At 46.8% G+C, this 15,482-nt stretch overlaps 1 protein-coding gene across 3 annotated transcripts in view; it reads left to right on the top strand.

The window, feature by feature from the left end:
- Positions 1 to 15,482, top strand: part of LOC143986498 (vacuolar fusion protein MON1 homolog B-like) — a 48,023-nt gene that overhangs the window by 17,772 nt on the left and 14,769 nt on the right. For all 3 annotated transcript variants that reach the window (XM_077484844.1, XM_077484845.1, XM_077484843.1), the window contains exons 2-3: positions 5,070 to 5,153; positions 9,448 to 10,491. In XM_077484844.1, the coding sequence (XP_077340970.1) occupies positions 5,070 to 5,153; positions 9,448 to 10,491 (1,128 nt within the window). The remainder of the gene's footprint in view (positions 1 to 5,069; positions 5,154 to 9,447; positions 10,492 to 15,482) is intronic.

Here is a 15,482-nt window from a genome sequence, read left to right on the forward strand (position 1 = left end):
ATGCACGCACACACCACACATGCGCACACACACATGCGCACACACACATGCGCACACACACATGCGCACACACACATGCGCACACACACATGCGCACACACACATGCGCACACACACACAGGCATACAAACATATACATATAGAGAGTCTTTTTAAAAATTGTCAGCTGCAGCTCTGTACCTTTATTCTTCATGCGGGGTACTGCACTCTAGGGGGAGGCAGAGAGCACAGCACACACTGCTAGACGCCTCTCCCTTGCTTTCACTTTCATAGTAAACAGCGTGCCCGCCGATTTACACATCGCCTGAGGAGCCATATGCAGCCACCGCTGGGGAGAGGGGGACTTTACACCAAGACCCCACGAGCGCCTGCCTCATGAGTGAGGTGGGAGGGGAAGAGGAGAGACTAAAGATCAAATGACACCCCCATGATGGGCGGGGCCAAGCCCAGCAGGCCCCGCCCCATTTTCAGTATCGGTGAAAATTCTTTCGGCTTTTTGCCGAAAGGGCCATTTTTGGCCGATATGTTTCGGCGGCCGAAATTTCGGTGCATCCTTACCTTCAATGTGGAAGTATGGGCCCTTCATATTGCTTATATAACTCAATGGGCAAACTGTCATCTCCAGGGGCTTTAGAGTTGGGGAACAAACTTGTCGCCAACTGTAGTTTTTGGGGGGGGGGCATCTAGTATCTTCCCTAGAGGAGATGGGCATGCTAGGCAATTGGACAGTAGCCAGGTAGTCATTCATAGATTCCAACGAATATGTTTGTTTAGATTCATATAAAGAGGAGTAAAACCTCACAAGTTCTGACATAATTTGGTCTGTTAGTCACCCCACCAAGGTGTGTTCGCAATTCCCCGATAGAGGGGGACACTTGTTGATTGCCTCGTAATCTATGGAGCTGGGAATCAGTACACTCGCGCCTCAAGAATACGAGGTGAGAGCGGAATGTTAAGCTTTACCCACCAAACGAAAGTTCAGACATGCCACAGAGTCTGCTGTAAGATGAGTCTCCTGTAAGGCACAAATAGGTAAACCTTTCCTTCATAAGGGGGACACCATGGTACCGCTTCAAGGGGTCATGTAGCCCCCTAATGTTCCAAGATAGCACTGTCAATGTTGCCATTGGATGGGTACTGATAGATCACTTGTAAGGGCAAAATGTAACTCTTGTCCAATTTATACCCATAGGAGAGGGGAATCGTGCCCGGTCTCCTAGGGCTGTTGCTCAATTGTGACTGTTGATTCTGCCATACAGTATCAGGTGCTATGACCCTGTATGCATGGTGATGAAATCCTTCTGCTCCGGAACCAACCTTTTCAAAGTAATAACATAAGACGCACAACGGTGCGTTAAACAGGTGAACAGTTCCTACTTGTGTCAGGTCAGACGCCTGCAAGGACTTGTTTCTTATGAGAGCACAAGCTCTGTGCATTCCTGGGCATCGAGGTGTCAGTAGGGACTTCAAATCTTTATGGGACAACAGGTCCCCTGAGCCATCAGTAGGGGCGCCAACGGCGGCAACAAAGTCACAAATATTTGTAGATACGTTATCATAAATAAACTCCGTTCCGAACTCGCATTTAGTAAATTATTGTACGTTTCCATAGTTCCATAGTTTCATAGTTAGTTAGGTTGAATAAAGACACCAGTTCAACCTGAGTGAGTGTCTACAATTGTCCCTTTTCCCTATACATTGCTATACCCACATCGGTCCCTATCCTCAAGGAGCCACAATCCAAGGTCCCCATTCATATACTAGGGCCAATTTTGGACAGAAGCCAGAAGCAAATTAACCTACCTGCATGTCTTTGGATTGTGGGAGGAAACCGGAGTACCCGGAGGAAACCCACGCAGGCACAGGGAGAACATGCAAACTCCAGGTAGGTAGTGTCGTGGTTGGGATTTGAACCAGCGACCCTTCTTACTGCTAGGTGAGAGTGCCAATCACTACACCACTGTGCCGCCCGTTTCCAGCAATTCCCTCGGCCGAGGGGGAGACAAGACAAAGCACTTGGGATCAGTCAGGGGTTTCTGTCTTCTGCATGGGCCTCTGAGCTTGTCGGAGCGCATTTTCGTTGGCATACAACCATGCTGAGGCCTCAGCTGGGTGTTAAAAGAAGTGGACCTGCCCCCGTAAGGTGACTCGTAGTTTTGCTGGATAGAGCATTGCATAGGAGGCCTGTAACTTCAGCAGGCGTTTTTAATCTCATAGAAGCGTGACCTATTTTTCTGGACTGGAGCCGAGAAATCTGGGTAGAAGGAGACACGCACGCCATCAAACTGAATGTTTCTCTTCTCATTGGCCAGCCGTAGAATAATTTCTTTGGCCCTGTAATTCAGCAAGCGGTGGTAAAGGTCTGTCTGGGACTCTGAGCCCTCTCAACCGCATGTAGGTGTGCGAAGGCCTCTTTTCCAAAAACATCTGACAGCCACTGTTCCACAAATTGCGTGGGGTCCCGACCCTCCACCTTCTCGGGTAGCCCCACTATATGGATATTATTGCGCCTTAGGCGGTTCTCCAAGTCCTCAGTGCACGCCACATGTCAGTAGCTTTAGCCAGGCTTGTAGTGGACTGGGACTTCCTAAGCATAGCAGGAAGCTTGTCTTCAATTTCACTGATCCTGCTCTCTGCTGCTGTGCTTCTCTCCCTAATTTTTTGTATATCTTGTCTGATCAGGCTAACCTCATTTAGGCCTCCAAAATGGTCCTGAAGATTGTTCACTGAGGCTGTGTATTTGTGCACTGCTCTCAGGATGGCAGCTAGGGTTGCTTGTTCTGCCCCCTCCTCACCAGAGTCCTCGGCTTCCTCCATCATATCATTAGTCATTAGCCTGGTTAAACATGGTGGCCGTTCCCTGCTCTCTCCTTCCCTCCTCCATATCGGTGTCATTAGGTTCCGTGCCATTTTCCAGGGACTGCACACCTGCCATGCCCGATTTTTCTCTGTCGTTTTCTGGGCATAATAGCGCATTTCTTCAGGGTGGTCTCTGGTACAGTCTTTGGAGTATTTAACCATTTGCCGCCCTATAGGCAAATGACGGCTGCAAAGTGGTTTCATAATCCTGATCGGACGTCATATGAAGTGATCAGGATATTAAGCTGCTGCGCGCCCCCGGCAATCGTTGTTGCGGGGTGTCAGTCTGACACCCTGCAACTACGATCTCGGTAAAGAGTCTCCGACGGATTTTAACACGTGATCAGCCGTGTCCAATCACGGCTGATCACAGTGTAAATAGGAAAAGCCGGTAATCGGCTTTTCCTCACTCGCGTCTGTCAGTCGCAAGTAGAGGAGAGCCGATTGGCTGCTCCTCTAAGAGGGGGGGGGGGGTCTGTGCTGATCGATTATCAGCACAGCCCCCCCGAGGATGCCCACACTGGACAACCAGGGATGCAACCAGACCACCAGGGATGCTCAGGACAAGGTAATCCTCCCTAGACCACCAGGGATGCCAGTCAGTTCCCACAATGGATGCCAATCAGTACCCATAATGGATGCCAATCAGTGCCCACAATGGGCATCACTGATTGGCATGCATTATTGTTTGGCACTGATTGGCATCCATTAGTACAGTACAACATAATACAATGCTGCCTATCAGTGCCCATCTGTGCCGCCTGTCCATGCCCATCTGTGCCGCCTGTCCATGCCCATCTGTGCCGCCTGTCCATGCCCATCTGTGCCGCCTGTCCATGCCCATCTGTGCCGCCTGTCCATGCCAATTTGTGCCACCTATCAGTGCCCATCTGTGTCGCCCATTAGTGCTACATATCAGTGTCCATCAATGCCACCTCATCAGTGCCGCTTCATTGGTGCCACATCATTAGTGCCCATCAGTGAAGCAGAAAACGTACTTTATAAATACGTTTTAAAACTGAAACAAAAAAAACGTATTTTTTCCAAATTTTCTGTATTTTTTTTATTTGTTTAGCAAAAAATAAAAACCGCAGAGGTGATCAAATACCACCAAAAGAAAGCTCTATTTGTGGGGAAAAAAATTATAAAAATTTCATTTGAGTACAGTGTAGCACGACCGCGCAATTGTCACTCAAATTGCGACAGCGCTGAAAGCTCAAAATTGGTCTGGGCAGGAAGGTGTTTAAGTGCCCCCCGGTATTGAAGTGGTTAATTGTTTACATACTCCGTCCTTCGCTTTCTCCCTGCTTCGCGCCTTCTGTGTGGACTCGAGTGGCGCCATTTTGGTGATCCATCCTCGGGCCGTTATTACCACTAAGCGGGTATAGATAGAAGCAGGATGTGGAGTAGATGTTCCCTCATGCGAGGTGTCCAAAGGTGGGTGGTTTAGGGCGCCGGAAACCGGATCAAATCAGGTAAAGGCGGGAGCTCTGTGAGAAAGCGTCTGCTCACGTGCTGCGCTGGCCACGCTCCCGAGTATAGAATTTTTAATAGTCTGTTTCTTTCATGCAATACCTGTACTGTAAGTTAGTGTTTTAAAGGGTCTGTCTACCCAAAAGGTTTGGTTGGATTACACTGAACTCGTCTTTCTGTTGCCAGGATTATGAAGTATTGTGGTGAGTTCTCAGCGCCTTTACTTTACTCAACTGCTGTTTAATCGTTTGGGTTTTCCTTTGGTCTGACATTAAGAAGAGTGCAGCAGCAGGTGTGAGACATCAAAAAAAAGTTGAAAGGCTTCGTGCCGGTTCACACAGGGGCGACGCGACTTGCAGCGCGACTCAGACGCGACCTGCACACGACTTCAGCAGCGACTTGCAAAACCACTTCTGTATAGAAGTCAATGCAAGTCGCCTCAAAAATAGTACAGGAACCTTTTTTCTAAGCCGGAGCGACTTGAGCCGCTCCTATTAGAACGGTTCCATAGTACAGAACGGAGCGCGACTTGTCAGGCGGCTAAGTCACCTGACAAGTCGTGGTAGTGTGAACGGGCACTTAGGCCCAGCAAGGGGCTACTTCCACTGGAGTTCTTGCAAAATTCCAAACCATGGATGATAAAACCTTCCAACATAAGTGAAAGTGAGTGGTGAAACGTGGAGTAATCAGTGGATGTTTTTCCTGACCATGTGTTTTTATCTCCTTTATTTCTTCAGGAGACACCAGAGATGTGGGGATGATGGCTGAAGAATCGGAATTGCCAAGTCTGGAGCAGCTCAGGGAAGAGGAGCAGCAGAGAGGTGAAGGATCAGAAGTTAAAGCGATTGTAAAGTCCGTGTTTTAGCAGCCTGAATTGTGTGTTTTTTTTCTTATCTGCTCTATTGTAGTGTATTTGCACAGAGCAGCCTGAATTGTCCTCTTCTCGGGTCCCTTTTCTGTGCTCCTGGCCCCTCCCTCCTGTTCCGGGCCCCCACAGCAAGCAGCTTGCTATGCGGCGGACATGGAGCCCTGACCCGCCCCCTCTCTACCCTGATTGGCTAGCTGACTTAGACAGCAGCGGCTGCCAATGACGCCACTGCTGTGTCTCAGCCAATCAGGAGGGAGAATCTCAGAAGGCTTATCTTAATGCATAGAATGCATTAAGGGTAAAAAGCCTTCTGCCTTTACAACCACTAAAGTTAAAGCCACACCTTTTTTTTATTTATTTATTTATTTATTTTTCTTCTTTTAGTTCTGGATGGACTTAAATAGTTAGAATCCATTGGGATTATTTTTTGTTGTCTGTGTCCCCATTACAGGGATTCTCCTTCACTTTTCTGCTTCAATAACACAGTAGTAAGCCCTGCCTGCATTAAAGAGGAAGTAAAGGCAAAAAAAAAAAAACACACCCTGTAAGGCAAAGGCATAATGAGCTAGTATGCACAGCATACTAGCTCATTATGAATAACTTACCTCAGAACGAAGCCCCCGAAGCGGTTCTCCGTCTTCCTCTTCGCCGCTGCCATGGATCCCGGAGCGACTTCCGTGTCTCGCTGCTCCGGCGCTGTGATTCGACGGAGCCGCGATGACGTCACTCCCATGCATGCGCACGGGAGCCGACACGAGCGGCATATCGCAGCAATCTGCGGCCTGTCCAGTGCGCATGCACGCCGCTGTCTACGGGTAAATCTCTCCTAAACCGTATAGGTGATATTTCTTGGACCTACAGGTAAGCCTTAATTTAGGCTTATCTGTAGGTCAAAGTTGGTTGTAAGGGTTTACAACTACTTAAAAAAAAATTTAAATTATATATATATATATATATATAATAAAATTTTTTTTTTTTTTTTTATATATATAGTTCAACCCCCCCAATGCTATTCTTGACCAGACGAGAATGATGTGTGCTGCTCCTACAGCCTCCCTGGGATATCCCAGAAGGCTGCAGACAGAGAAATTAGCTGGGGGGGGGGGGGGGGGGCAAGGCTGCACATGTCATCAGGACTGCTGGACAACTCCCAATCACTTCAGGAAAAAAAAAAAACGCGATGGTGTGAGATTTTGGCATGTGGCAGTAGTGCAATGGATCGTTGGGCAGGTTAGTATGTGAATCAAGGACAGTGCAGCATTACAGGTAAAATGGGGATAGAAGTGAAAATCTTTAAAGCCCCATACACACTATCAGATTTTCTGCTGATTTTTTATTTATTTTTTTCCTTCAGATTTACTAAAACCATATAATATGAGGTCAAACCTTAGGAGTTTCAATGTGTATGTAATCAGGCCGGCCCTTCTACTACATGGTTTTGGTAAATCTGAAGACAAAAATCAGCAGAAAATCTGATAGTGTTTATGGGGCTTTAGTGCATTTTACTGAATATATAAGGCCTCATGTACACGGCTGCTAGTAAACGGACGTTTAGGAGCAGTTAGGTGGTTTTTTTTTTGTTTTTGTTTTTTTTCAACTGCTCCTGACCTCTCCTCTGTTATCTTATCAGTACATGTACATGAGGTCATTTTACAGTCGCTTCTAGGAAGTTGAGTTTAGAGGCTTTTTTTGGAACGCAAAAGAAGGGTTCAGAAGATGCTTCTAAACATGGCAACTTGTGTTTAGCCGCATTTCGTTTTACAGAGGTTTTTAAAAATGCTTCGAAACGCGGCAAAATGGATGTTTTAAGCGCGGGTTACTATCTGTCAAGTTAAATCGTTCTGGAGAGGTTATAAAAACGTCCCGTGTGCATGAAGCCTAACTGACCTAAAGGTGGTATTTTTTTTTTTTTGTCTGGAGTTCTGCCTACAAATACACGAGTCAACATAAAAAAATAAAGCTTTGTGATACAGAAAACTGCTCAGGCCTAATTTATTCATCCAGGCATTGCTGTAGTACACCCAGCCACCTCTTCCTATTTTTTTTTCTGTAATCTGATAATCTGGGGACCCTGGTTTGTGATGCAGACAAATTAATAAACTTGTCCAATACACACTCCTTGCTATTTCTTTAAGTCTCTTCCATTCAACAATCGGGTTCTAATCCTGCCTTGGGAGTTTCAATCTGATGTTTCAGAAAGCAGACAGATCCCCGCCACACTGGGTAATGTGCCCCGTGATCCCCGCCACACTGGGTAATGTGCCCCGTGATCCCCGCCACACTGGGTAATGTGCCCCGTGATCCCCGCCACACTGGGTAATGTGCCCCGTGATCCCAGCCACACTGGGTAATGTGCCCCGTGATCCCCGCCACACTGGGTAATGTGCCCCGTGATCCCCGCCACACTGGGTAATGTGCCCCGTGATCCCCGCCACACTGGGTAATGTGCCCCGTGATCCCCGCCACACTGGGTAATGTGCCCCGTGATCCCCGCCACACTGGGTAATGTGCCCCGTGATCCCCGCCACACTGGGTAATGTGCCCCGTGATCCCCGCCACACTGGGTAATTAATGTGCCCCGTGATCCCCGCCACACTGGGTAATTAATGTGCCCCGTGATCCCCGCCACACTGGGTAATTAATGTGCCCCGTGATCCCCGCCACACTGGGTAATTAATGTGCCCCGTGATCCCCGCCACACTGGGTAATTAATGTGCCCCGTGATCCCCGCCACACTGGGTAATTAATGTGCCCCGTGATCCCCGCCACACTGGGTAATTAATGTGCCCCGTGATCCCCGCCACACTGGGTAATTAATGTGCCCCGTGATCCCCGCCACACTGGGTAATTAATGTGCCCCGTGATCCCCGCCACACTGGGTAATTAATGTGCCCCGTGATCCCCGCCACACTGGGTAATTAATGTGCCCCGTGATCCCCGCCACACTGGGTAATGTGCCCCGTGATCCCCGCCACACTGGGTAATTAATGTGCCCCGTGATCCCCGCCACACTGGGTAATTAATGTGCTCCGTGATCCCCGCCACACTGGGTAATGTGGCCCGTGATCCCCGCCACACTGGGTAATGTGCCCCGTGATCCCCGCCACACTGGGTAATGTGTAACAGCCAAACTGTAAATATACGTCATTACTTTGACGTTAAATACCGGGGTTATGGCTGCAGCTAGATGCCATAACTAGGGTATATTTTCTTTTTTAAGTTTTTTTTTTTTTTTTTTTTATACATAGGCTTTCCAAGAAAAGTGATCCCAGTGGCGGGGTGCTCCACAAATCCCGTAGTACCGTAGTTTGGCACCGTTCCACAAGGGCGTGCAATTTTAAAGCATGACATGTTGGGTATCTATTTACTCAATGTAACATCTTTCATATTATACGAAAAATTGGGATATATTTTGTGTGGGGTTTTTTAATATATATATATATATATATATATATATATATATATATATATATATATATATATATATATATATTATATTATATTTTCTTTTTATTAACGAAAGTGTACCCCCCCCCCCCCCCCCAAAAAAAAAATTGTGTTTTGAAAAACCACTGCGCTTGTGATTTAGCTAACAGGCTTTGCATATAGTGGTGATTTTGTTTTAAAAATTTGAGGAAAATTTGGAGATGTTTGCCCATAGCAGCAGGATATATATTTTGTATCTGTTGAGAGGATGAAACTTAAATGATGTTAACTTCCACCTGTGCTTTTCTCTATTTTTTACCATTGCGCCCAAAAGTTCCTAAAAATGTCACCTCTATACCCTAATTTTCTGCACTGCTGGAGCATGCCTAGATTTACAATCTCCATGGTTGCTGCCGGCATCTCTCTATTCCTGAGTCTAAACAACATGACACAGATACAAAACAAAGATCTTTTATAAGAATGTTGAATGTTAAGAACTTCTGACAACTTTTTATTGCTGTCTGTGCCTTCCTGTCCCGGTGACACCTGCACTCCCCTTTTCTTGTACAACACACAGAGGGAGAGAATCCACCCCACCCCCCATGGGGTTATAGACCAAAAAAGTTATAAAAAATTGTACCTCTTATCCTCTACATCCAAAACGGCAACAAAAAAAAAAATGCCTGGAGTTTAGCGTTAAGGCATTGAACCCATTGGAGTACCATGCAGATCAGGCATTTAGTATTTGCAGAAGGACAAGTCCGTAATGGAAATCTCTGCATGCTGAGATGTATAACTAACTGATTTTATTTTATTTCCAGCACCTCAAGAGGACAAGAGGAGTCCAGTCAATTCTGTTGCTCTGCCTCCACCATCTCCCCTTGTCTACACATTAAAGAATGAGGTTCCCGATGGCCAACAAACAAGATTTGCCCAAACTGATGCCCAGAATTTAACTCTAGGTTCAGACAAGCAGAGTCAGACTGTAAATGCACAAGATGGGGCAGCTCTTTTGCCTCAGGGTGTCTCCGAAGAAGCACACCACTGTTATTCAGTAGCGCATAGGGAAGACCCCAAAGCAGCAGACATTACTTCACAAGAACCTTTCCACTCTAGTAGCAATATTACTGCAGAGAAAGAGGAGCAGTTTGTAAACACTCCTGAGCAATGCACTTTAATGGAAGAATGCTTGAAGAAAACACCCGATGGTCTCGCTTCAGAAGATCATGAGGTTGGTAGTGTAGACAGTGACTCAAGTAGGGCAGAAATGCAGGAAGAATTAGAGCACAACATCTCCTCAGTAGGGGGTGATGAGGAAAATGGGATGCCTAGTATTGTGCTTCATGAGAACTTACCACCACAGTCTGCACTACTTACCTCCGACGGGAATTCAGAACTGGATGACGTGTCCTTTGCACATTATAACTTGAAACAGTCTTCTGATATTTCCAGCAAGTGTTCTAGAGAAACGTCAGCTGTGGATTGTGCTGATGTAGGATTTGTTGAGGATCCAGAAGCTGGGAATATAGGTGCAGAATATGAGAGTGACCTCAAGGAACTAACTGATTCGGCTTCCGCTGACATTACGTTGGAGGAGTCTGTAGATTTCACGGGCATTTCTTCAGTGGTCGAAACTGTCACTCCTGAGGTATCGCCACCTACTACGCCAGTTCAGCGTGAGGAGGATGTCACCGCAGAGAGCTGGCGAATCAAGCGCAGGCACGTCTTTGTCCTGAGTGAGGCGGGAAAGCCGATTTACTCACGCTACGGTAATGAGGAGGCCCTGTCTTCCACCATGGGTGTCATGATGGCACTGGTCAGTTTTGTCCAGAGTGGTGATAACTCAATCCGGTCTATCCATTCAGGTAGGTGAAAACCTTGAGCCTATATTTTAATCATCATTAAAGGGTAAGTTCACCTTTGTACACTCCTCCCTCCATTTTCAGTGCAGGGCATTTCTGAAAGGAAACTATGTGAATGGAGCCTCATTGTTCTTGTGTTACCGCACCAAATTTACTTTCAGAGCCCATTCACATCTAGTATAGTGCGAGCGCATCTTTTGTGGCTCATTTTTCCTGTGACACACATAGGGCAGCCCGCTGATTTCAATGACATGTGGTTAATGGGACATTTTGGCGTTTTGTGAGTTGTGTGTGTGTGTTACAGTGTGTTTTGCAGCATTTGACCCTCGTTTTTTCACATGGCAAAAATTGGCAGATTGTATAGTGTGTGGCCATGTTTATATATCTAAGCCCTTGTACACGCGGTCGGACATTCCGACAACCAAATCCGTCGGATTTTGTCCGAAACTGTTGCATACACACGGTCGGACAAAGTTGTCGGAAAATCCGATCGTTCAGAACGTGATGACGTAATTTGGTTACGACGGGACTACGTTCAGGCTAGTAGCCAATAGCTTTGGTCTAGGAATTTGATCTGAGCATGCATGGCACTTTGTCCGATCGGAATTCTCTACACATGATTGGACAAGGTCCGATCGGATCATGTTGTCAGAAAATTTTACCGACAAGTTGGAAAACTTGGTCCGACGGAAACAGTCCGATGGAGACCACACACAGTCGGATTATCCGACAAAACGCTCCAATCGGACACATTCCGTCGGAATCTCCGACCGTGTGTACAAGGGCTAAGATTACTAGTTGCGCTTTCAGTGCTATTAATTGTTAATAGGACAACAAACACAGAAGCAAACATTTTGCCATGTGAAAAAAGAGGGGCAAATGCTGCACATCGCACAGTAAAAAAAATCCACAAAATGCCAAAATTTTCCATTAACCACATGTAACCAACAGGCTGCCCTATGCGTGTCACAAGATAAACGAGCCACAAAACATGCGCTTCCAACTATGCTAGATGTGAATGGGGCCTGAAAGTGAAATTAGTGCCGTAACACAAGATCAATGAGGCTCCATTCAAATCTGTGCGTTTCCTTTCAGATATGCGCTGCACCAGAAATTGCAGTAAAAAACGCACCAAGCTCTGCTCTAAAAAAAATAGTCCTGAAGCTTGTTTGGGGCGATTTGCTGTGTGTTGGGCAGCCCATTCAGGTGGATGGACTGCCTTATGTGTGATGAGTGAAAATGCTCAAACGCCTCCTCCCCCCCTCACTAAGACCCCTTTCACACTGGGGCGTTTTTCAGGCGTTTTTCAAGCGCTTTAGCGTTAAAAAAAAGCGCTTGAAAGAAGCCTCATCTGCAGTCCCAATGTGAAATGTCAGCGCCCGAAAAACGCTCATAAAGCGCCGCTTAAACTAGCAGCGCTTTACCAGCGTTTTTCAAGCGTTAATGGGGTGCTTTTAACCCCTGCTAGTGGCCAAATAAAGGGTTAAAAGTGCCCACAAAACGCTGCCAGTAGCGTTTTTCAGGCGTTTTTCGGGTGTTTTACAAGCGCTTCCCATTGATTTCAATGGGAAGGGGTGTTTTAGGAGCGTTGTATTCACCGCTCCAAAAGCGCTGCAAAGAAGCTGCTTGCAGGACTTTTTTTGACGCTCTGCCAGCACAGCACCCCAGTGTGAAAGCACTCGGGCTTTTACATTGGGATTGCAGTTGCAGCTTCTTTCAGGCGCTTTTTTTAACGCTAAAGCGCATGAAAAACGCCTGTAAAACGCCCCAGTGTGAAAGGGGTCTAAAAAAAAAAAATGCATGTGGGAATGCGAGTTCCCGCTATGCGGAGTTGGGATCAGGGCTTGACAGCTGAGTGTTTGTCCACTCCCTCCTGTGTACTTGTATACTGATTGCCATACACTATGCAGTATGATTGTGTATTTAGTGACAAAGATGATCACTGATTGCATTTCATTTTCTTATTTCTGCACATGGTCTGCGAGTACCTGTGTATTGTCTTGAGTATTGGTGTCAGGAAGCTAGTTCTTGGGTAGTTTGGACTGGGTATAATTCCCCAATCCTCCATTAAATTGAATAGGTACGATGCCCGGCGGGTGTGGAGAGGCGACTTGTTGTAGATCCTGCGGCATGTATGCATTCCTTGATCATCTGATCAAAAGTGAATACTGCTGTGCAAAATGTAAGCGTATTGTTTCCCTGGAAGGCCCAGGTTCTGAATCTGGGGAAGCAACTGTCAGCACCGAGAAGTCCCTCCATACTAAAGGAGAGCCAGGAACGTACACGGCAGGGGCCAGCACAGAGGTGGGTGGAGACAGAGGTGCAGGCACTAGCAAAGAATAGAGAGGGGAGTGCCAGGGAGACCGATCCAGGGCTGGAGCATCTCAATAAGTACGCTCCATTGAGTGACATTGGTTATCCCAATCGGGGACCAGCACTGCTGGAGCTGAGGGACTCTCCTAGTTGCCGGGGGAAGAACTCCTCCAGTGGGGGGGGGGAGCGAAGGGAAGACAGATTCTGGTGGTAGGGGACTCAATTCATAGAAGGACAGAAAGGGCAATCTGTAACAAAGACCTGAAGTGCCAAACAGTATGTTGTCTACCGGGCGCTCGGGTTCGGCACATCATGGATCTGGTGGACAGATTACTGGGAGGGGCTGGGGAAGACCCAGCTGTCATTCATGGTGCATGTTGGCACCAGTTACAAAGTCAGAGGTGGATGGAGTGTCCTAAAGAACGATTTTAGGGACTTGGGAGCTAAATTGAAGAAAAGGACTTCCAAGGTTGTATTCTCAGGAATACTACCGGTACATCGAGCCACACCACAAAGGCAGAGGGAGATTAGGGAAGTAAACAAGTGGCTGAAGAGCTGGTGTAGTAAGGAGGGGTTTGGGTTCCTGGAGGACTGGGCCGATAACCGGTACTATAGAAGGGGCGGACTTCACCTAAATGAGGAGGGTGCAGATCAGCAGGGAATGAAGATGGCCGAAAAGTTAATGGAGTTTTTAAACTAGGCGATTGGGGGGGGGGGGGGGGAGGATCCAGAGGTAGAGATAGTCAGTTGCCTCGGAACATATTCCAGAGGGTAGTATTGGGTGGGGGGGGGGGCATTAGTGGTAGGTTGACCAAAGCACATAAACCTGAGGTAAGTATAGTAGCAAGTTCTAGTTGCAATCTCGGAACACCCAATTAGAGAATAATATGTGACCGGTCTAAACTGCGTGGCATGTTCACCAATGCCATGAGCCTGGTGGACGAGATGGGTGAACTAGAAATACTGTTGTACAAGGAGGATTTGGATTTTGTGGGAATTTCAGAGACCCGGTTCAACAGCTCTCATGATTGGCTGGCAAACATTGAAGGGGTATTCCCTTTATCACAAGGATAGAGAGGGTAAAAAAGGGGGAGGGGTATGCCTATATATCAAGAATAATCAACAAGTGAATGTGAGAGATGACATCACTAAGGGCGCTAGGGAGGAGGTGGAATCCTTATGGGTAGAGCTCCAAAGGGATTGAAACTAAGGAGGAAATAATAGTGGGAGTATGCTATAGGCCCCCTAACCTGATGGAGGAGGGGGAGACTGATCTGCTATCTCAATTTGGATTAGCAGCAAGGATGGGAAGTGTTATCACAATGGGGGATTTTAATTATCCAGACTAGGGATGAGCTCAGGCGTGTTCGCATGGAACATGTGCAGAGCCTGCCAGGAAGTTGGCGCAGCGCTGCAGTCTCTGGCCATCTCCTGTACCATGTCGCCAGTCTCTGGCCGTCTCCTGTAGCATGTCTGCAGTCTCTGGCCGTCTCCTGTACCATGTCTGCAGTCTCTGGCCGTCTCCTGTACCATGTCTGCAGTCTCTGGCCGTCTCCTGTAGCATGTCTGCAGTCTCTGGCCGTCTCCTGTAGCATGTCTGCAGTCTCTGGCCGTCTCCTGTAGCATGTCTGCAGTCTCTGGCCGTCTCCTGTATAAAAATATTTTTTAAAAACGGTCAATTTCGGTATCAGTTTCCGTTTTTCGGGATCAAGGAAGATATATTTTCGGTATCGGTTTTGGCGCCAAAAAACCCATTCGGTGCATCCCTAAATGTAATACTGACATATAATCGCACACATAGGTTGGACTTGATGAACTTGTGTCTTTTTTTTTCAACCTCACCTTCTATGTAACTATTTAAAAAATGTGCACCTGGGAATGGAAGAGTGGATGGTGCAAGGTGTGTGCTAATGAGGTCAGCTGGTCAACTCCTTCCTGTGTCATGACCTCTAGTCTGATCAGGAGAAACCTCTGGCTATATGGATTATCACAAGAAAAATAGGCGACTCTAGATTTAATGGAAAGTGTTACTATATTTGCAAAGTGCATGAATGTTATATTGGTGCATAGCGGAGCTGGAATTTAGAAAAAAAAAGTGTACAAAGGTGAAATCAGAACTGATGGTTTTAAGGAAAACCTGTCAATTATTTTATGCTAAGTCTTGATCCTAATATCTCTCATTACTATGGTTTGTTAGAGGCAGCAGTGATGCCACCTTTTGATCATACTGTCACTTATTTGAAGATTTCCCAAAAACCTTGCATAATGACTCCTCATGAAAGTCTGACTTTTATGTACAACATTGCCTTACCTCATTGATGGAATAATCAAATATGCAGTTTGTTTGGCATTGTTTAGATTAAAGTGTTAATCCCAAAAACATATACAGATCCTGGTCCCTTAAAGCAGATTACACAGCGCAGTGCTTGTGTTGTGTAATCTGCCCCCCCCAAACTGTGTAAACAAAACAAAAAAAAACCTCCCTGAACCTGCCACTTCCTGTATTCCCTGCTCTGTGTCTGTGCTGACCACCAAAATCAGGACTGCTCAGCCCTGACCACCTTGGCTAGAGTACCTCCCTGCATCATACACTGCTGTCCTCTCTTCCCCCTCCTTTGTGCCTGTCGTCTCCCTCTCTGTCTGTCTCTCTCTCTCTCTCTCTCTCTCCCCCCCCCCCCATA

Source organism: Lithobates pipiens, unplaced genomic scaffold, assembly GCF_037356315.1.
Source record: "Lithobates pipiens isolate NorthernLeopardFrog02 unplaced genomic scaffold, aLitPip1_a1.2 Scaffold_166, whole genome shotgun sequence".
Lineage (NCBI taxonomy): Eukaryota > Metazoa > Chordata > Amphibia > Anura > Ranidae > Lithobates > Lithobates pipiens.